The sequence below is a fragment of the Scyliorhinus torazame genome, chromosome 10, assembly GCF_047496885.1.
Source record: "Scyliorhinus torazame isolate Kashiwa2021f chromosome 10, sScyTor2.1, whole genome shotgun sequence".
Lineage (NCBI taxonomy): Eukaryota > Metazoa > Chordata > Chondrichthyes > Carcharhiniformes > Scyliorhinidae > Scyliorhinus > Scyliorhinus torazame.
Window position 1 is genome coordinate 37,468,572 of NC_092716.1, and position 21,906 is coordinate 37,490,477.

The 21,906-nt window shown below is 45.4% G+C and overlaps 1 protein-coding gene and 1 long non-coding RNA gene across 9 annotated transcripts in view; one reads left to right on the forward strand and one right to left on the reverse strand.

Annotated features, from left to right (window-relative positions):
* The window catches only part of pmfbp1 (polyamine modulated factor 1 binding protein 1), a 1,352,449-nt gene that overhangs the window by 133,590 nt on the left and 1,196,953 nt on the right, over nucleotides 1-21,906 (forward strand). For all 6 annotated transcript variants that reach the window (XM_072517945.1, XM_072517947.1, XM_072517950.1 and 3 more), the window contains exon 4: nucleotides 1,664-1,747. In XM_072517945.1, the coding sequence (XP_072374046.1) occupies nucleotides 1,664-1,747 (84 nt within the window). The remainder of the gene's footprint in view (nucleotides 1-1,663; nucleotides 1,748-21,906) is intronic.
* LOC140430464 (uncharacterized) overlaps nucleotides 1-21,906 on the reverse strand; it is a 199,358-nt gene that overhangs the window by 29,100 nt on the left and 148,352 nt on the right. For 2 of the 3 annotated variants that reach the window (XR_011949432.1, XR_011949431.1), the window contains exon 3: nucleotides 11,808-13,822. This is a non-coding gene — a long non-coding RNA (uncharacterized lncRNA). The remainder of the gene's footprint in view (nucleotides 1-11,807; nucleotides 13,823-21,906) is intronic. The other variant, XR_011949433.1, reaches the window with a different exon arrangement.

The following is a 21,906-nucleotide window of genomic DNA, read 5'->3' on the forward strand; positions in this document are numbered from 1 at the left end:
ACCTCGGCCACAGTCATTAAAGCCCTGAACAGCATCTTCACACTGTTCGGTTACCCCGCATACGTCCACAGCGACAGGGGGTCCTCTTTCATGAGTGACGAGCTGCGCCAGTTCCTGCTCAGCAAGGGCATAGCCTCAAGCAGGACGACCAGCTACAACCCCCGGGGGAACGGGCAAGTAGAGAGGGAGAACGGCACGGTCTGGAAGGCTGTCCTACTGGCCCTACGGTCCAGGGACCTCCCAGTTTCACGGTGGCAGGAGGTCCTCCCGGACGCTCTCCACTCCATCCGGTCGTTATTATGTACAAGCACTAATCAAACGCCGCACGAGCGTCTCCTTGTTTTCCCTAGGAGGTCCTCCTCTGGAACGTTGCTGCCAACCTGGCTGGCGGCCCCAGGACCCATCCTGCTCCGAAAGCATGTGCGGGCACATAAGGCGGACCCGTTGGTCGAAAGGGTTCACCACCTCCACGCGAACCCCCAGTACGCCTACGTGGAGTACCCCGACGGCCGACAGGACACGGTCTCCCTGCGGGATCTGGCGCCCGCTGGCAACACGCACACCCCCCCGACACCATCAACCCAACCCCCCCCCCTTCCTGCCACCGCCGCACCCCGCGACCGCCCCCTTCCCAGGAGGATCGGTTCCCCTCCCCTCAGCACCGACCAAGAATAAAGCCCAAGCTGAAACCGTAAGGCTCCTGGAGGCGACAACACCGGTACAAGCACCACCACCACCGGGGACGAGGCGATCGACACGGACGACCAGACCACCCGACCGACTCGTTGCATCGATCTAAAACTAAATATGGACTTTCAGAAGAACATTTGGCTTTCTTCCTATATCCTCTGTAAATAGTTGCAACAGGACAAAATTGTACAATACTGTATTGCCATGTGAATGTTTTTTTTTCCCTCCCAGGACCAGCCCTGTAAAGCCTTACCACCATACGAAGCATCACCCCGCCGGGTTCATTTTTGACAAGGGGTGAATGTGGTTGTATGTATTGGGGGTCATGTGGGACTGGAAGCCCTAATGTCATTGGCTGACAGATCCCGGGTCCTGGTTGGCCGTTGACCTCTAGCTCCGCCCTGAAGGCGGAGTATAAGAAGCCGGAGTCTTCCCCCGCAGGCCAGTTTACTATCGAGCTGCGGGGGAACAGACACGCTTAATAAAGCCTCATCGACTTCACTCTATTCGTCTCACGGAGTCTTTGTGCGCTACACCAAGTAACCACTAGTAATTGAACGCTTTGGCCAACTTGTGTCAAGGAACAGGAAGAGAACCATCACGCTGTCTCCCTGTTGTCCGCATATGAAATTATATTTGCAAACTTGCTTCTAAATAATTCTGTTTTCAGGCTGGTATCTAGAGTCAAGAGTTGTCACAGCCAATATTGACATAGCTTAAGTATTAGATTCACAGGTAATTTTTGAGCTTCTATTTTTCTGAAAGTTGCATTTATTATTTACCAATTTGTCATCTGTAAGGGTTTGAATTATATGAGGAGAAATAATTTTCCAATTTATACAAAAATCTTTTGTTGATTAACTTGCTACGTGTCATGTAGAACCTACTAAGAAGAAATCTAAATGTTAAATTGAATCAGTTCATAAATTGCACACTGAATAATCATATCTGTTCAATATTTTTTATTTGACAGGCGTATGTTGCTAAGGTAACTGGGTGCAAGGAGGAGAACAGTATTCTACTTACAGCTAAAGAAAATATGGAAAAACAAATTACTGTAAGTTTTTTTTTAATAATAACCATGGCCTTGTGTGGATCTTTTAATCACTCACTAATGGACATAATTTTGGATTTCTATTTGGATTGTTTTTCCTTTTACTTATGTACTCTTGAGAAGGCCAGTTCTAAGGTTGTTGAGAAATTAAATAGGGCTCATAAAATAATGGATGTACAATCTTTCGCATTTTTATGTAATTACTGTACTTTGTATTATAACCTTGCCTGGGTGTTGTTCACTGCTGCAGAATCAGGCAAAGTGTAAGACACGACAGTTGGTGATAATTGGTAGCATTGATCAACGATTATTAGCCCAGCTTACCAGCTTCTGTCTATATCACAAAACATTATTCACAAAGGAACAAATTGCATTAAAGTGAATGAAGTAATGAATCCTGTAGGGGATTTTTCTTAGCTGCATTTTATATTATATTTTGTCATTGAAACGTGCGGTAAAATAAATATTTCACAATCTCGCAATAAATGAAAGGTCAGAAACCAAATTTGTTTTTTTCATATCATGAAAAAATATTTAGTGATTTGGCATGAATTTAAAGTTAACTAAATTGAATACTGAATGAAAAATGCTCCATGTATGTGTGTAATATATATGGGTATGATCATATTCAGGGACAGACGCATTAAGGCTTCAAGCCTCTTGTATAATAATTTGATTAATAAATAACGGTATAACTATATATTATGTCTATCTATATACTATATATAATATATATTATGTATAAAAATATATAATATAGCTATGATGTCATTTATTAAGTAGAATATTATTATACAAGAGGCTTTGAAGCCTTTTTGCTCTGTCCCAGAATGATTTATTTTTAAATCTCCTCATTTTAAATCTCCTCATTTAGAGAAGTTAACTATAGTAAAAACTGATTCACAACAGTTCTTGATGTGTAATGAACTATGATAGATGCCAACAAATGTATAGGTTTCTGGTCATTTAGATACGAAATGAGGTTGAACCAGAGCCAGAATTTTACAGCTAGTAATCTTATAATGCTACCAAAACCAATGCAACACAATAAAACATTAGAATAAGTTGCAGTGTGTAGCGCTGCTTTTAAAACAGTTAGCCTACACTTTGCTGAAGACCCAACTTGTTGAGAAGCTGAATAGCTGAGTTAAATACAGGAGGATGTTTCCTTTGTCTTTGCTGACTTAGTGATTTCAAAACCTCACCTAACCTTTTGGACACTAAGGGCAATTTAGCATGGCCAATTCACCTAACCTGCACATCTTTGGGCTGTGGGAGGAAACCAGAGCAGCCGGAGGAAACCCACACAGAAAATGAAAACTCCTGTTTGCTGGATGTGCCCGGTGTGGCTGTCATGTGAAAATGGAATCTGGTTCAAGTGTGAGTTTTCCCTCTGTTTAAAAGACTCCTGCTCATTACTATCTAGTTTTGAATATGAGAAGCTACTTGGACAAGACATCAGGAAAAAATTGGACAAAAGATTTAAAAAAATTAAATTAAAATAAATAAATGAATATACGGAATCTAAGGAAATTTTTGAACAATTGAAGATTAGTGTCAAATTATAAAAATTAAAGTTGAGTAACTCACTTTCAGAAGAATAACTAATTCTAAAATATTCAGCATAGCTATTAATGAAGGTAAGTTCAATTGAAGAAGCATCTTGGTGATTGGTTTGGCCTGCAATTCATGAGTGTACCTTTGCTTCATGACCAGTAGCAATGTGAAGTGATACTAAGGCCCAAATTTATCCTCCAGTATATTTTCCCTAGTTGTCGGTAATCTTTGGAAAAATGGTCAGTGGTGCTTCAATTTTGCCAGAAGGTAAGTGATGTCCTGAGATGGAGCCTCTATGCAATGCTTGCAACTATCTAGTTCCAAGTTAATGATGATTTACATCTAACAATCATCAGGTCAATTGTAATTGATTGCTTAATGAATGGAACTTCGAATGAAGGTTTACAATTTGATGTTCTGAATAGTGCCGACCATGTATTGTTAATTAAAAGGTAAAACAATCTAAACAGAAATGCAAAATTATTTGGACCGGGTGAAGAATGTCTTAACAAATAAGAATGTGTTAATTATGGAATCCTTTCAGTGCAGAAGAAGGCCATTCGGCCCATCGGGTCTGCACCGACTCTCCGAAAGAGCACCTCACCAGGCCCGCTCCCCCACCCTATCCATCCCTGCAACCCCACCTAACCTGCATAACTTTGGATTTGGGAGGAAAACCGGAGCAGCTGGAAGAAACCTGCACAGACATAGGGAGAACGTGCAAACTCCACACAGGCAGTCGCCCAAGGCTGGAATTGAGCCTGGGCCCCTGGCGCTGTGAAGCACTGTGTAACCACTGTGCCATCGTGTCACTCCAATTAAAGGATGGTTGAAGCGTGGGAGTGACTAAATGAATCACATTCAAATGTTCAAAACATTTTAATCTCACACATTTTCCACCCTTTTATTTGATTCTGGGAAACATCATGCAAAATATGGTTTCTACTCAATAAAACGTCAAGTTTTGTCTGGCCATAGGCTAATTTTTTTCCTCAGCTCAGCATTGAATAATGCTTCCACATTATTCTCTATAATCCATTGACCTGGCTGGATAGGTAGTGCAGGCTTTCTTTGTTTACATGGTGATTGAGTTAACACTTCCTTTTTGAGTCATGCCTTGAAAGAAACTAAAAGAAGACAAAGCAAATTCATAGATGTGCTCTGATTATTTTTGAATGGACTGCATGGCTGTCTCCAATCCACTGAAGGGGATTTCAAGCATTGCAAAGGTTACAATAAAATATTTTTAACAGCAGGTCACCGTTACAAAAAGTAATGGGAGAGAACTTGAGAGGAATGGCAATCACAATCGGATTGCCATTCAGCTCCTTTCAACTTACCTTAGTTTTACCGAACGTTTCTCACCCAACCTTCCGACTTGGGCCTGGTGGGAAAAGTACAGCGCAGAAGGTTCCCGCCATCTTCTGTACTTTGCAGGATCATTGGAGGGAAAAAGTCCTGTTCCCTTTATAGACTTTTGACATTCCTCTGTCGCCTTTGCATTCTCCACACCAATCTACTGGGTTAGAACCCAACATCTGAAAAAAACTGGGCGAAAGGTATCAAAATACCAGGACCCTGACAGGAGTCACCTTTCGTGCAACCTGCTGTCACATGCTGTCACCGGTAGCCCTTAATGTTAGTTATGAATGTTGAGGCCATTGGTGAGGTTCAGCAAGAACTCTATGGATTGTTGAGTGATGCTCCTTGTAAGTAACTGCTCTTTCCATGGATATAGATATCACCATGAAGGTCTGAGACATCAAAGCAGTCATGCTAGACGAATTCCTCCAAACTCTCTCCCATTGTGCAGTGTCTCAGGGAAGGCTGACAGAACTTTCCACGTTGCTGCATAACAACTCTCTTTGTGAATGGCTCCTCAGGTTCAACTTTTTCCTTCTGTGCCAAGTCTGGAGGGTCCTCCTCCCTCTGGCGAGATGAATGTTTCTGAGGAATCTTTGTACTCCTCTGTGACAGTTATTCAGAGATACTTTAGGACCTATGAGAGTTGAAAGAAATGTATTTGACAACGTGAGAGGGTTGTAAGTCATTGTTGGAGAGATCATTGTATTTCCCTGGCTGGTGAAACCATGTCTATATAATTGAGCACTATACACCATATGGCTGAGTTATATTTCATTCAGTCACGGGTAGATGGGAGAGCTCACAACAGGAGAGTAAGATTGCAGCCTGGAGCTGGACAGCAGAACAAGCATGATCCACCTGGTGAGTTCCTGATGAGGACAGAGATCTGGAGCATTGGAAGTGAATATTCTCTGTAACTGGTTATTTCTTGGTAATGCTTTCTTGGTACAGATTTTCTTTCGCTTTTGTGCAGTCTTTGTGCTTAAGCTGCATATAACATGTGGAAATCGGAATCTTCCAGGTCTTTAAAGCCTGTAGTAAGCTATCCGGAGACACTGATCAGAGAACTATGGTGCTGTCCTTGCTTGTTGGTCCTTTTAATTGTCCAATCTTAGAATACTTCCATTCCGACTCTTGCAGGGTCTCTTTAAATAGCGGACCTGATACAGACTGATGAAGGTCGTCATCAGGCCTGTTTGCTCTAATTGATCAAGAAACAGGATGTCAGATACAAGTGCCATGCCGGAGTTAAAAAGCCACCGCCAAGTGCACTTCTGAAACTCACTGTCCCTGACTCAATGCTGTGGTCCCCTGCTGCGAGCCAGTTGGAATGTCAGAATTAAACTCTGTGATCTCTTGGAACTTCTTTCACAAGTACTCTGTGAAATCCAGCGTGTAGCAATTTGTGGGAGAATTCATCATTGGCCCTCTCTCATAGTAGCAAAAGGGATAGGCTCCTGTAACAATTCCTTCATACATTCAGCAGCCTGTAACTTGATTAAGTATGTGGTAGACTGACTCAGGCACCTTGTTTTGGGGTAACTAAAAACATCTGACAGTGTTAGCTGTTGGTAAAGCAAGCACAGTTTATTCAATGTGTACAGGAGATTGCTCTCTCAGTACTTTAAGAGGCAATTTAAAGATACTCCTTTTCCGTCTGCATTTTAAAATTCACTGACGGCATGCGGGCATCGCTGGTTAGACCAGCATTTATTGCCCATCCCTAGTTGCCCTTCAGAAGGTGATGGTGAGCTGCCTTCTTGAATATCTGGCAGTCCCTGAGGTGCAGGTACACCCACAATGCTATTAGGATGGGAGTTCCAGGAGTTTGCCCCGGCGACATTGAAAGAACGGAGATATATTTTCAAGTCAAGGTGGTGAGTGACTTGGAGGGCAACCTCCAGGTGGTGGGGTCCCAGGTATCTGCTGGTCTTGTCCTTCTAGGTGGGTAGTGGTCATGGGTTTGGAATCTGTCTAAGGAGCCTTGGTGAGTTACTGCAGAACATCCTGTAGATGGGAGACACGGCTGCCACTGTTGAATATTTATGGAAGGGAGAACAATAAAGCGGGCTGCTTTGTCCTGAATGGTGTCGAGTTTCTTTGAGTGTTAGAGCTACACTCATCCAGGCAAGTGAAGAGTATTCCATTACACTCCTGACTTGTGCTATGTAGATAGTGGACAGGCTTTTTGGGGTCAGGAGGTTAGTTACTCACCATAGGATTCCTAGCCTTTGACCTGCCCTGGTAGCCACAGTATTTTTTTTGATAAACATTTTATTGATGTATTTTTGGTATTGTAACAACAAAATAAACAATGTACATGAAACTATAAACATAGTGCAAAAGCCATCTCCCTTCCTTACAGGTCCCACCTTTATTAACCCCCTACTCTAAGCTAAACTAACCCCTACCCCTACTGCTGACCATTAATTTTCTGTGAAGCAGTCAACGAACGGTTGCCACCTCCGGGCGAACCCTATCATTGACTGTCTCAAGGCGAACTTGATTTTCTCCAAAAAGAGAAAGCTAGCCATGTCCGATAGCCAGGTCTCCGACTTCGGGGGCTTTGAGTCCCTCCAAGCTAACAGCATCCGTCTCCGGGGTACCAGGGAAGCAAAGGGTAGAACGTCTGCCTCTTTCTCCTCCTGGATTCCCGAGTCTTCCAACACCCCGAAAATTGCCACCACTGGACTCAGTGCCACCCTTGTTTTTAACACCGTGGACATGACATCTGCAAACCCCTGCCAAAATCCCTTAAGCACCGGACATGTCCAGCACATGTGGACATGGTTCGCTGGTCCTCCTACACATTTTGCGCACCTGTCTTCCACCCCAAAGAATCTGCTCATTCGGGCCACTGTCATGTCAGCCGATGAACGACCTTGAATTGTATCAGGCTGAGCCTGGCGCATGTTGCGGGCGCGTTGACTCGACGCAACGCGTCCGCCCATAGACCATCCTCTATCTCTCCTCCCAGCTCCTCCTCCCACTTGCGCTTCAGCTCCTCTGTCTGCGTCTTGTCTGACCCCATAAGTTCCTTGTAAATGTCAGAGACGTTCCCTTCTCCTACCCACCCTCTGGAAACTACCCTGTCCTGAATCCCCCTTCGCGGTAGGAGCGGGAAGGTTGACACCTGTTTACGTAGGAAGTCACGCACCTGCAGATACATCAATTTGTTTCGACTCGCCAACCCAAACTTCTCCTCCAGTGCCTTCATACTCGGAAAGCTCCCCTCTATAAACATGTCCCCCATCCTCTCAATCCCTGCTCTCTGCCATATCCGGAACCCCCCATCCATACTTCCTGGGTCAAACCGGTGATTATTACAGATTGGGGACCAGACCGATGCTCCCACATGTCTCTTCCATTGCCCCCCGACTATCAGGGCTGCCACCACCACGGGGCTGGTGGTGTACCATGCCGGCGGGAACGGCAGTGGCACAGTTACCAACGCTCCCACACTGGTGCCCTTGCATGAAGCTGCCTCCATACGCTCCCATGCGGACCCCTCCCCCACCACCCACTTCCTGATCATGGCAATATTCGCCGCCCAGTAAAAGTTAGTAAAATTTGGCAGCGCCAGCCCGCCCTCGCCCTGACTCCGCTCAAGCATTACCTTCCTTACTGGCGGGGTCTTACCCACCCAAACGAAGCCAGTGATCACTTTGTTGACCCGTTTAAAAAAGGACCGCGGAATAAAGATGGGGAGACACTGAAATACAAACAGGAATCTTGGGAGGACCGTCATCTCCACCGTCTGCACCTTCCCAGCCAGTGACAACGGAAGCGCATCCCATCTCCGAAAATCGCCCGATCTCGAATAACGACGAGTCAGAATACAGGCGGGAGATCGAGAACCTAGTGGAGTGGTGTAGCGACAACAATCTCTCCCTCAATGCCAGCAAAACTAAAGAGCTGGTCATTGACTTCAGGAAGCAAAGTACTGTACACACCCCTGTCAGCATCAACAGGGCCGAGGTGGAGATGGTTAGCAGTTTCAAATTCCTAGGGGTGCACATCTCAAAATCAGCCCTGGTCCACCCACGTCGACGCTACCACCAAGAAAGCACAACAGCGCCTATACTTCCTCAGGAAACTAAGGAAATTCGGCATGTCCGCATTAAACCTTACCAACTTTTACAGATGCACCATAGAAAGCATCCTATCAGGCTGCATCACAGCCTGGTATGGCAACTGCTCGGCCCAGGACCGCAAGAAACTTCAAAGAGTCATGAACACCGCCCAGTCCATCACACAAACCGGCTCCCATCCATTGACTCCATCTACACCTCCCGCTGCCTGGGGAAAGCGGGCAGTATAATCAAAGATCCTTCCCACCCGGCTTACTCACTCTTCCAACTTCTTCCATCGGGCAGGAGATACAGAAGTCTGAGAACACGCACGAACAGACTCAAAAACAGCTTCTTCCCCACTGTCACCAGACTCCTAAATGACCCTCTTATGGACTGACCTCATTAACACTACACCCTGTATGCTTCATCCGATGCCAGTGCTTATGTAGTTACATTGTATATGTTGTGTTGCCCTATTATGTATTTTCTTTTCTTCCCATGTATTTAATGATCTGTTGAGCTGCTTGCAGAAAAATACTTTTCACTGTACCTCGGTACACGTGACAATAAACAAATCCAATCCAATCCAATCATTTGGTCTACTAGTCGGGCCAGATTTAATTTATGCAGCCTGTCCCAATCCGGTCCTGCTTGAATGCCGAGGTACCTAAAGCTTCCCCCATCTAATCTAAACGGCAGCTCCCCCAATCGCCTCTCCTGCCCCCGTGCCTGGACCGCAAACATCTTACTTTTCCCCATAATTAGTTTATACCCTGAAAACTGGCCAAATTCCTCTAGAATCCTCATGATTTCTTCCATCCCCTCTATAGGGTCCGAAACATACAGAAGCAGGTCGTCTGCATAGAGCGAGACTCTGTGCTCCACCCCCCCGCCCGCCCACCCGTACCAGCCCCTTAAAGTTCTCAGAGCCATTGCCAATGGCTCTATAGCTAGCGCAAACAGTGGGGAGAGGGGGCATCCCTGTCTCGTCCCCGGTGCAGTCTAAAATTGCCCGATGGTGTCCTATTCGTCCGTACGCTTGCCACAGGAGTCTGATACAGCAACCTGACCCAGTCAATTAAGCCTCGCCCAAATCCGAATCATCCCAGTACCTCCCACAGATAATCCCATTCTACCCGATCAAAAGCCTCTTTTGCATCCATTGCGTTCACTACCTCCATCGCCCCCTTCTCCTTTCTCAGCAGCTCCACCGCCCTCCCTGTGGTTAACAAGCCGAACTCCGCCTCTAGCCTCCGCTGTTCCCTGAAAAGCCCTGCCTCTGGGGTCTCCGCATACCTCCTATTGATCTGTAGTATCTCCTTTACCAGTTGGTGCGTCTCTGCCCTGTTCACCTTCTCCCTATGGGCCCGTATCGAGATCAGCTCCCCTCTGACCACCGCCTTCAGTGCATCCCAGACCACTACTGCTGAAATTTTCCCCGTGTGGGTGACCTGCAGGTAGTTCTGAATACATTTCCTCAGCTGCTCGCACACCCCTTCGTCAGCCAGAAGTCCCACATCTAACCTCCAGTGCGGGCGCTGGTTACTGTCTTTACTAACCTGCAGGTCAACCCAGTGCGGAGCATGGTCTGAGATTTTGATCGCCGAGTACCCAGTGTCCACCACCCCTGCCAGTAAGGCCCTGCGCAAAATAAAGAAATCAATCCGGGAGTACACTTTATGCATGTGTGAGTAGAAGGAGAACTCCTTCACCCTCGGCTGCCCAAATCTCCATGGATCCACCCCCCATCTGCTCCATGAACCTTTTTAGTTCCTTTGCCATTGCTGGCACCCTGCCCGTTTTCGAGCTTGACCGGTCCAAGCCAGGGTCAATAACTGTGTTGAAGTCCCCTCCCATGACCAACCTGTGCGAGTCCAGGTCCGGTATCTTCCCTAGCATCCTCTTTATAAACTCCACATCTCCCAATTTTGCGCATACACATTTACTAATACCACCTGCACCCCCTCCAGTTTCCCACTGACCATAATGTACCGGTAGCATTGTGGTTAGCACAATTGCTTCACAGCTCCAGGGTCCCAGGTTCGATTTCCGGCTTGGGTCACTGTCTGTGCGGAGTCTGCACGTTCTCTCCGTGTGTGCGTGGGTTTCCTCCGGATGCTCCGGTTTCCTCCCACAGTCCAAAGATGTGCAGGTTAGGTGGATTGGCCATGCGAAATTGTCCTTCGTGTCCACAATTGCCCTGATGTGTTGGGTGGGGTTACTGGGTAATGGGGATAGGGTGGAGGTGTGGGTTTGGGTAGGGTGCTCTTTCCAAGAGCCGGTGCAGACTTAATGGGCCGAATGGCCTTCTTCAGCACTGTAAATTCTATGATATGATATGAGCTCCCACATCCGAGACTATTCTACCCGCTTCAAGCACCACCCACTTATTGATCAGGATCGCGACCCTTCTAGTCTTCGAGTCTAGTCCCGAGTGAAAGACCTGACTGACCCAGCCTTTCCTCAATCTAATCTGGTCAGTTACTCTAAGGTGCATCTCCTGCAACACTACCACGTCCACCTTCAGTCCCCTAAGATGCGCGAACACACATGCCCTCTTGACCGGCCCATTTAACCCTCGAACATTCCAGGTGATCAGCCTAGTTGGGGGGCTCATTGCCCCCCACCTTCGCCGATCAGCCATCCCCTTTTTTTGGCCAGCCTCCAGCCCATGCTCCGCGCCTCCACCAGTCCGCCCCCAGGCAGCCTCCACCCCAACCTCTTCTCTGTCCCTTCACCCAAGTTCCTCCCTCGTCAGCAGAACATTTACCCCCCCCCCCCCCAGTATCAACACTCTGTAACCCAACCCCTTTAATACACCAAACATATACACCCCCCCCCCCCCCCCACTGCGCTTCCGTGAGCTAGCCTGCCCAGCTAGCTTGGTGGCCCCCATCCCTGGTGCCGGATAGTCTCCCACTTATTGTTCCCTCCCCACCCTCTGCCACGCTCATACAAACATACTCCAACATCAAACAATTCGCACACAACTGCCCGACGGAAAAACACCAAGATCTAAACAAGCACACCTCCATTCCCCAACAGTGCAAATGAAAACCTTAACTCACTCAGCTCTACTGCTGGTCCTCCGCCATGCTGTCTCCTGCTGCAGCTTCAGCCCAAGCCTTCTCTGTCTTTCTGTTTCTGCCTTTGCAAGCACTTCTAGTCCCTCTCTCGATGCACCGATGTGGGAATTCAGTACACAATTGCCTCTGTCATCAGTTTTACAATTCTAGTCCGGTGGAAAATCGGGGTAAAAGGTCCAAAAGTCCGACCAGAGTGGGAGCCACCAAATGTGTGACTTACTCCTTCATAGCCGACACTGGAAGTCCTGGTAGCCGCAGTAATAATATGGGCAGTCTAGTTCAGTTTCTGATCAATGGTAATTCCCAGGATGTTGATTGTGAGGAATTCAGTGATGATAATGCCATTGAATATCAAGGGGCAATGGTTAGAATCTCTCTTGTCGGAGATGCTCATTGCCTGGCACATGTGTGGCACGAATGTAACATGCCGCTTGTCAGTCCAAGCCTGGATATTGTCCAAGGTCTTGCTGCTTTTGGACATGGACCGCTTCATTATCTGAGGAATTGCGAATGGTGCAAAATATTGTGCAGTCATCCACAAACATCCGCATTTCTGACCTTCTGATGGAAGGGAGGTCATTGATGAAACAGCTGGTTGGGCCTAGGACATTACTCTGAGGAACTCCTGCAGTGATGTCCTGGAGCTGAGATGATTAACCTCGAACCACCACAACCATCTTATTTATACCATCTTAGTGATACCTCATCATTAACTCACAATATTCTTATCTTGTACGTCAAGGTTGGTACGTCCACAATTGCAGGTGAGTTTACAAAATAGTCAGCGAATGACTACTTTTAATACAAACGATGCCCACAGTTTAGTGAATCCCGAACTTTGCTTTATCTATTCTGACTATTTATTCGTCATCCAGTCATCCACTTAAATAAGTATATAAGATAGGTATATAAGATGATAAAAGGTAGTGACAAAGGAGATGTAGAGCGGATGCTTCCTCTTGTGGGGCAATCTAGAATGAGAGGTCATCGTTTTGGAATAAGCGGCAGCAAAGTTAAATCACAGATGAGGAGAAATTACTTCTCTCAAAGGGTCGTGAAACTGTGGAATTCATTACCCCTGAGTGCAATTGATGCCGCGACTTTGAGTAAATTTAAGGAGGAAAGAGACATTTTTAATTAGTAATGGGTTGAAGGATTATGGAGAACAAGCAGGAAAGTGGAGTCGAGGCCAAACAGAGATCAGCCATGATTATACTGAATGGTGGAGTGGGCTCGAAGGGCTGAATTGCCTACCCATGCTCCTAGTTCTTATGTTCTTACCTTGGTCTGACCCTCAACAGTCATCCACTTCCTAGTCTGACCAAAAGGTCACATTCCTTACTATATCCACACGTGTTTTCTTTTGCTGCAAATACTTTTAACATTAAACCAGAAATTTGGTGAGGTCCGGATAATCCAACGATACACTATAATACACCATTTTCACCTTAAATTTGGAAGATCTCCCAATCAAAGTATAGCTTCTTCCTGTGACAATATGTGTATTGTAAGAATAATGAAGGGTTAACAATTTACTGTAACCGCATCCAATCACTAGATGGCGATCAAGTGCATACACGTGGATCACGTGCTACTCTTGATTCGGGGAGTATGTTGTTCGGTGAGATAGTGAATAGTCCTGTTATCAGGAACTCTGTTGTTAGGATCATAGTTTTAGTCCATCTGTAATCTTTTATATCTTAGCAGGCAGGATGAATCTATCTATTTTGCAGTGTAAATAAATTAGCTTTGTTCACAGCATAGCATGATGTTCTTTGTGAGACACTACACTTCGAAGCCATCCTCATTAAGAAATCAAAGAACATCACACCTCAATGACCAAATTAATTGGGGCACTTTCATTCATGATTTGGTTGAATTTATTGGATTGATGTTCTCGCTGTCCAAGGGTAGTCTATGTTCCTACAGTAATTAGCTGCCAGATGTTCTTCTTGAATGCCTCATGTTCAATTTCCATTACATGGAAACGGGATTTCCTGACGGAAGGAAAATAACAAAAGAGAGAGTCATGAGGAACTGCAATCAAAACATCAGCTGGAATAAAATCTTTATCATATGTAAATATTGTAGATTTTTGAAGACTTTGATGCTTTTATCTACTGTACAGCCCCTATATAGTATAGTTGTTTTCAAAATCTCTCCCAACCAGGCCATAACTTTGTTTCCCAGGAAACTTTGTTTGCCTTTTCTAGGATACAATTAGAGCAGTTTGGGGAATATGTGCAAATGATCATGCAGAAATGATATACTACTGTGATTGAACCATGGTCCACTGGTTGAGTTCCTGGTCCATAACAAACATTTTGATAATGTAATGCGCTTTGTAAGCCTGTTAAAGTTGGCTGTGAATGACAATCTTCAAAAATATAGAATCCCTTTTAAACAGTAACAATATACTAATGTCAGATCTCATGACCGTTTGTTAATTATGTTGCTCATGCTACCGCATGTTTTGGGATGCTCAGCTTCTAGAAACAGCTGTTTATGGATTACTATTAGATGTTGGATCTTTTTAAACTTGCCAGGAGGAACAAAAGAACAACAATTCCTTTTAAACTGTCATCACATCAATTTATATTGCAAATTCCCAATTAGACATTACAGCACAAAAGGATGTAATTTGGCCGATCATGAAAAGAATGTTGTAGTGTTTTGCATAAGCTATTGTTTCTGTGAAGCATAAAACTGATTGTATAAGCTAAAAATAACAAAGTGGTCTAGTGTTGTGATATTTTTTCTTTCTAATTGACAGGAGACACAGTGAGCTTACTGTTCAGTAAGCAATTATCTATGATTGGGCTAGAGAGGAAAAGATTTCTGTTTGCAGAGACAGTCTGCATATGGAAAATGTCATCAAGCCATATGCATGATGAAAGGTTTAGGGGACATGTTCAATGTGCACCACTGAGTTAGCAAACCATTATATTATATCCCCATTGCATACTCCATGATTATCCCTTGGGTATCATCCATTGAGAAATGTACCACTTTACATTTTTTTTAAATGAGTTTGCTGTACATATTCCTCTGGATTCAAAGCCAATGGATTTTGTAAATGGAACCTAGGTCCTTTATGAAGATGACTTTATCCAATCTTAGTATTAGTTATACAAGATATAACTAGATAAACAGGTTAAGGTCATGCTGTTGTATAATTAGATTCTGGTACATACGTTGCATGTATCTCTCCAGTCTTCTGAAAGGCAGACAGATTGACAGATACAAATCTTTATGCTTCTCTATTTTATTTATAGCCTGCAGACCATGTAATAGTGGAAGGGATTTGGTAGAATAAATATTCAAACAAGTTAGAGAATTGAACAGAATTGAGTAAAACCATTGAATAATAATCATAGGAAATTTCAACTATCCTAGTATTACAGTAATTAGACAGAAGAGATCAGGGATAGGGGATTTGAGTTGATATAATGTGTGCAGAACAACTTCTTAACCCAATATGTAAACGTCCATCAGGGAAGATTCGCCATTTAATTGGGTAAATGAGAATTATTTAGAGCAGGTAAAATAAATAAAAATAGGGGAACATCTAGGCAATAGTGACCAAAGTATTACACACTTAAAGATGATGGTAGTGAATGACATACCTATGACAAAAATGAAGTTAATAGATTGGAGAAAAACTGATGTTTGAGGTGCTGAGAATAAAATTTTGGGAAAAAATGGGCAACAATATTGGAAAACAATGATGTAGAACATCAATGGGAGATGTTTGACATGGAGTGCAGAAAGATGTATTCCACTAAAAGGAAACAATATACGAACATTAGTGAGATTCCATGGTTAATTAAAGATGTAAAAGAACATGAAGGCTAAGCAAGAAATATACATAAGGTACATGCACAACGGAGGAATACATGATTAGAGAGAATACAAAGATTGGAAAAATGTAAAACAAAAAATTAGGAAGGCAAAGAAGAAATATGAAATTACATAATTAAGTAATATAAAACAAAATAGAATATTTTACAGGTACATCAACAAAATGGAAGACCATTACGAGATAGATAGGATAATACCACAGTGAATAATAGAGTGACGGCAGAAATAATAAATAATTATTTTGCGTTATTTACGCGGGAGTAAAACAGGTAGAACATCAATGACGTTGATGAGATGAGCAATGAGATAAGTGCATTTAAAATGAAAAAGGGGATTTATTGAATAAACTAATTAAACTTAAAGAAGATAAAGATCCCTGGTCCAGATGCATTTGTTACAACTGCCTTCACTGTGATTGAGGAATGTAGAGTTTTGGTTTCAGTTTAAGGTGAACTGGGGGTTATTTACTTTTAGTTTGTCTCAGTATGCCTTGGTGTGTTTACAAACAATGCTTGAACTTTTGACGTAGCTGCAAGGCTTTTAGAATCAAGACAGCCCTGAAGTTGCTATTGAGAAATTGTTGAGGTTGGAGCTATGCTTTAAAATGAAAACTGATGGGTTTTGTTTTTGTCAGGAAAAATATAACTGTAGGAGCAGCTGACCTGAAGGCCGCAGACATCCAGTTTGTTGTGTTTAATCAGAGAAATCTGTTCTCTATGTTTAGAGAGCAAAATAGGAAGTTCTAGGGAATTGGGTAGGACCAAGTAGCTCTTTGAGAGGAGAAGCCCAGGTACGGAATAGAATCTAAGGAAGTATCAACATTCTAAATACAAACATCAAAGATAAGGATTCAGGAATCCACCATCCAACCATACATATTCACCAACAGCATATACAGTCCAACAGCCTCCCACACCCCCCTAATGTTAGACGTCATCCAATTCTTGAAACTACTTAATAAACAAAGCCCATGAATTGTAGAACCCTTCCATCCTTCCCCTCAACTCAAACTTAACCTTCTCGAGTGTTTAAAAACTCCAAAAGATACACCCGCCACGCCAGGGCACAGGGTGGAGAAACTGACCTCCTCCCCAACAGGATCCGTCTTTGGGCGATCAGCGAGGTAAAGGTTAAAACATCTGCCTCTGCACCCGCTTCCAATCCCAGCCGATCCAATACCCCGAATATGACTCAACTCAAGCCTCACATGTACCACCTTCAAAATTACCCTGAACACCTCCCTCCAATACCCCTCCAGCTTTGGTAGTTTGTGCCCCCCCCCCCCCCCCCACCCTGCAGCGTTCTCAAACATCCTCTACCCTCTCAAAGAATCGGCTTATCCCCGCCTTTGTGAGATATGCCCTCTACACCACCTTCAGCTGTATCAGCCCCAACCTCGCGCACGAGGTTGAGGCATTTACCATCCGGAGCACCTCACACCACAACCTCTCCTCCATGCTCTTCCGGCCACTTTGCCTTAATCCCCTCCAGCGGTGCCTTCTCTTCTCCCAGATTCGCCCCATAAATTGCCGACACCAGCCCCTTCTCCATTCCCCCTGTCGTCAGCACCTCCTCCAACGGAAAACTCTGTATCTCCTTCTTAGCAAAATCTCGGACCTGCATATACCTAAACATTTCCCCCTGCCCCAACCCATATCTCGCCCCAGCTCCTTCAATCCCACAAAACAGCCCCCTAGAAACAAATACTTTAATGCCCTGACTCCTTCTCCTCCCATCTCCGAAAATCCCATCTCACTTCCATGGCTCAAACCTGTGATTCCCCTGAATCAACATTTCCCTTGACCCTGCCCCCAACCTGAAGTGCTGGCGCAACTGCCTCCAGATTTTCAACTACTGGGCTCCCTGAGTATTTCCCCGGGGCCATCGGGTGTGGCGCTGTTGCCAACGCCCTCAGCCCCGACCCCCTACACAGACTCTCCTCCATTCTAACCCAGCTCCTCACCTTCTCCGTGTTTGCCGCCAAGTAATAAAAAAAGTAAATTCAGAAGACCGAACCCCCCCCTGACTGTCGTCCTCTCTGCAACAGCACCTTCCTAATCCAAGTTACCTTTCTTTTCTCCCCCCCACCCCCCCATAAACAAAGTAATCATCTTTTCGACCTCCTTTAAAAATGCCTTTGGCAGGAAGAACGGCAAACACTGAAAAATAAACAAGAATCGCGGCAACACTTTCATTTTAATTTCCCGCCCCTGACCTGCCAGCGACAGAGGAAACATCTGAAAACTTGATTGAATTTCTCCTCCATTCTCTTCCCCCACCGTTCACACCTTCTAGAGTCCACCGTATTCGCACTTGTATTTTTTTGTAATGGGAAGCGCTCTGCTGCCTGGGCTGAGGAATGCGGGGTATTCCGCAATAGTGATTTCCAATCATGCTGCGCACCTGGTGGATGTGGTTTTGGAGGTGGGATCGCCCAGCAGCCCGCGTGGAGTTTGGATGTGGGCTGCTAGCGGATTTGGGATTTTGTGTGTAAATGGTAAGGGTGATTGATGAATATGTGAGTTTCAACAAAAACGGAAATAGAACAAACAAAGAACAAAGAAATGTACAGCACAGGAACAGGCCCTTCGGCCCTCCAAGCCCGTGCCGACCATGCTGCCCGACTAAACTACAATCTTCTACACTTCCTGGGTCCGTATCCCTCTATTCCCATCCTATTCATGTATTTGTCAAGATGCCCCTTAAATGTCACTATCGTCCCTGCTTCCACCACCTCCTTTGGTAGCGAGTTCCAGGCACCCACTACCCTCTGCGTAAAAAACTTGCCTCGTACATCTACTCTAAACCTTGCCCCTCTCACCTTAAACCTATGCCCCCTAGTAATTGACCCCTCTACCCTGGGGAAAAGCCTCTGACTATCCACTCTGTCTATGCCCCTCATAATTTTGTAGACCTCTATCAGGTCTCCCCTCAACCTTCTTCGTTCCAGTGAGAACAAACCGAGTTTATTCAACCGCTCCTCATAGCTAATGCCCTCCATACCAGGGAACATTCTGGTAAATCTCTTCTGCACCCTCTCTAAAGCCTCCACATCCTTCTGGTAGTGTGGCGACCAGAATTGAACACTATACTCCAAGTGTGGCCTAACTAAGGTTCTATACAGCTGCAACATGATTTGCCAATTCTTATACTCAATGCCCCGGCCAATGAAGGCAAGCATGCCGTATGCCTTCTTGACTACCTTCTCCACCTGTGTTGCCCCTTTCAATGACCTGTGGACCTGTACTCCAAGATCTCTTTGACTTTCAATACTCTTGCGGGTTCTACCATTCACTGTATATTCCCTACCTGCATTAGACCTTCCAAAATGCATTACCTCACATTTGTCCGGATTAAACTCCATCTGCCATCTCTCCGCCCAAGTCTCCAAACAATCTAAATCCTGCTGTATCCTCTGACAGTCCTCATCGCTATCCGCAATTCCACCAACCTTTGTGTCGTCTGCAAACTTACTAATCAGACCAGTTACATTTTCCTCCAAATCATTTATATATACTACAAAGAGCAAAGGTCCCAGCACTGATCCCTGTGGAACACCACTGGTCACAGCCCTCCAATTAGAAAAGCATCCTTCCATTGCTACTCTCTGCCTTCTATGACCTAGCCAGTTCTGTATCCACCTTGCCAGCTCACCCCTGATCCCGTGTGACTTCACCTTTTGTACTAGTCTACCATGAGGGACCTTGTCAAAGGCCTTACTGAAGTCCATATAGACAACATCCACTGCCCTACCTGCATCAATCATCTTCGTGACCTCTTCGAAAAACTCTATCAAGTTAGTGAGACATGACCTCCCCTTCACAAAACCATGCTGCCTCTCACTAATACGTCCATTTGCTTCCAAATGGGAGTAGATCCTGTCTCGAAGAATTCTCTCCAGTAATTTCCCTACCACTGAAGTAAGGCTCACCGGCCTGTAGTTCCCTGGATTATCCTTGCTACCCTTCTTAAACAGAGGAACAACATTCGCTATTCTCCAGTCCTCCGGGACATCCCTGAAGACAGTGAGGATCCAAAGATTTCTGTCAAGGCCTCAGCAATTTCCTCTCCAGCCTCCTTCAGTATTCTGGGGTAGATCCCATCAGGCCCTGGGGACTTAACTACCTTAATATTTTTTAAGACACCCAACACCTCGTCTTTTTGGATCTCAATGTGACCCAGGCTATCTACACACCCTTCTCCAGACTCAACATCTACCAATTTCTTCTCTTTGGTGAATACTGATGCAAAGTATTCATTTAGTACCTCGCCCATTTCCTCTGGCTCCATACATAGATTCCCTTGCCTATCCTTCAGTGGGCCAACCCTTTCCCTGGCTACCCTTTTGCTTTTTATGTACGTGTAAAAAGCCTTGGGATTTTCCTTAACCCTATTTGCCAATGACTTTTCGTGACCCCTTCTAGCCCTCCTGACTCCTTGCTTAAGTTCCTTCCTACTTTCCTTATATTCCATGCAGGCTTCGTCTGTTCCCAGCCTTTTAGCCCTGACAAATGCCTCCTTTTTCTTTTTGACGAGGCCTACAATATCTCTCGTTATCCAAGGTTCCCGAAAATTGCCGTATTTATCCTTCTTCCTCACAGGAACATGCCGGTCCTGAATTCCTTTCAACTGCCACTTGAAAGCCTCCCACATGTCAGATGTTGATTTGCCCTCAAACATCCGCCCCCAATCTATGTTCTTCAGTTCCCGCCTAATATTGTTATAATTAGCCTTCCCCCAATTTAGCACATTCATCCTAGGACCACTCTTATCCTTGTCCATCAGTACTTTAAAACGTACTGAATTGTGGTCACTTACCGAAATGCTCCCCTACTGAAACATCTACCACCTGGCCGGGCTCATTCCCCAATACCAGGTCCAGTACCGCCCCTTCCCTAGTTGGACTGTCTACATATTGTTTTAAGAAGCCCTCCTGGATGCTCCTTACAAACTCCGCCCCGTCTAAGCCCCTGGCACTAAGTGAGTCCCAGTCAATATTGGGGAAGTTGATGTCTCCCATCACCACAACCCTGTTGTTTTTACTCTTTTCCAAAATCTGTCTACATATCTGCTCCTCTATCTCCTGCTGGCTGTTGGGAGGCCTGTAGTAAACCCCCAACATTGTGACTGTACCCTTCTTATTCCTGATCTCTACCCATATAACCTCACTGCCCTCTGAGGTGTCCTCCCGCAGTACAGCTGTGATATTCTCCCGAACCAGTAGCGCAACTCCTCCTCCCTTTTACATCCCCCTCTATCCCGCCTGAAACATCTAAATCCTGGAACGTTTAGCTGCCAATCCTGCCCTTCCCTCAACCAGGTCTCTGTAATGGCAACAACATCATAGTTCCAAGTACTAATCCAAGCTCTACGTTTATCTGCCTTACCCGTAATACTTCTTGCATTAAAACATATGCACTTCAGGCCACCAGACCCGCTGTGTCCAGCAACTTCTCCCTGTCTGCTCTGCCTCAGAGCCCCACTGTCCCTATTCCCTAGTTCTCCCTCAATGCTCTCACCTTCTGACCTATTGCTCCCGTGCCCACCCCCCTGCCATACTAGTTTAAACCCTCCCGTGTGACACAAGCAAACCTCGTGGCCAGGATATTTATGCCTCTCCGGTTTAGATGCAACCCGTCCTTATATAGGTCACACCTGCCCCGGAAGAGCTCCCAGTGGTCCAGATAACGGAAACCCTCCCTCCTACACCAGCTGTTTAGCCACGTGTTTAGCTGCTCTATCTTCCTATTTCTAGCCTCACTGGCACGTGGCACAGGGAGTAATCCCGAGATTACAACCCTCGAGGTCCTGTCTTTTAACTTTCTGCCTAGCTCCCTGAACTCCTGCTGCAGGACCTCATGCCCCTTCCTGCCTATGTCGTTAGTGCCAATATGTACAACGACCTCTGCCTGTTTGCCCTTCCCCTTCAGGATGCCCTCTACCCGTTCGGAGACATCCTGGACCCTGGCACCAGGGAGGCAACATACCAACCTGGAGTCTCTTTCACGTCCACAGAAGCGCCTATCTGTGCCCCTGGATATAGAGTCCCCTATTACTATTGCTCTTCTGCGCTTTGACCCTCCCTTCTGAACATCAGAGCCAGCCGTGGTGCCACTGCTCTGGCTGCTGCTGTTTTCCCCTGATAGGCTATCCCCCCGACAGTATCCAAAGGGGTATACATGTTCGAGAGGGGGACAACCACAGGGGATTCCTGCACTGA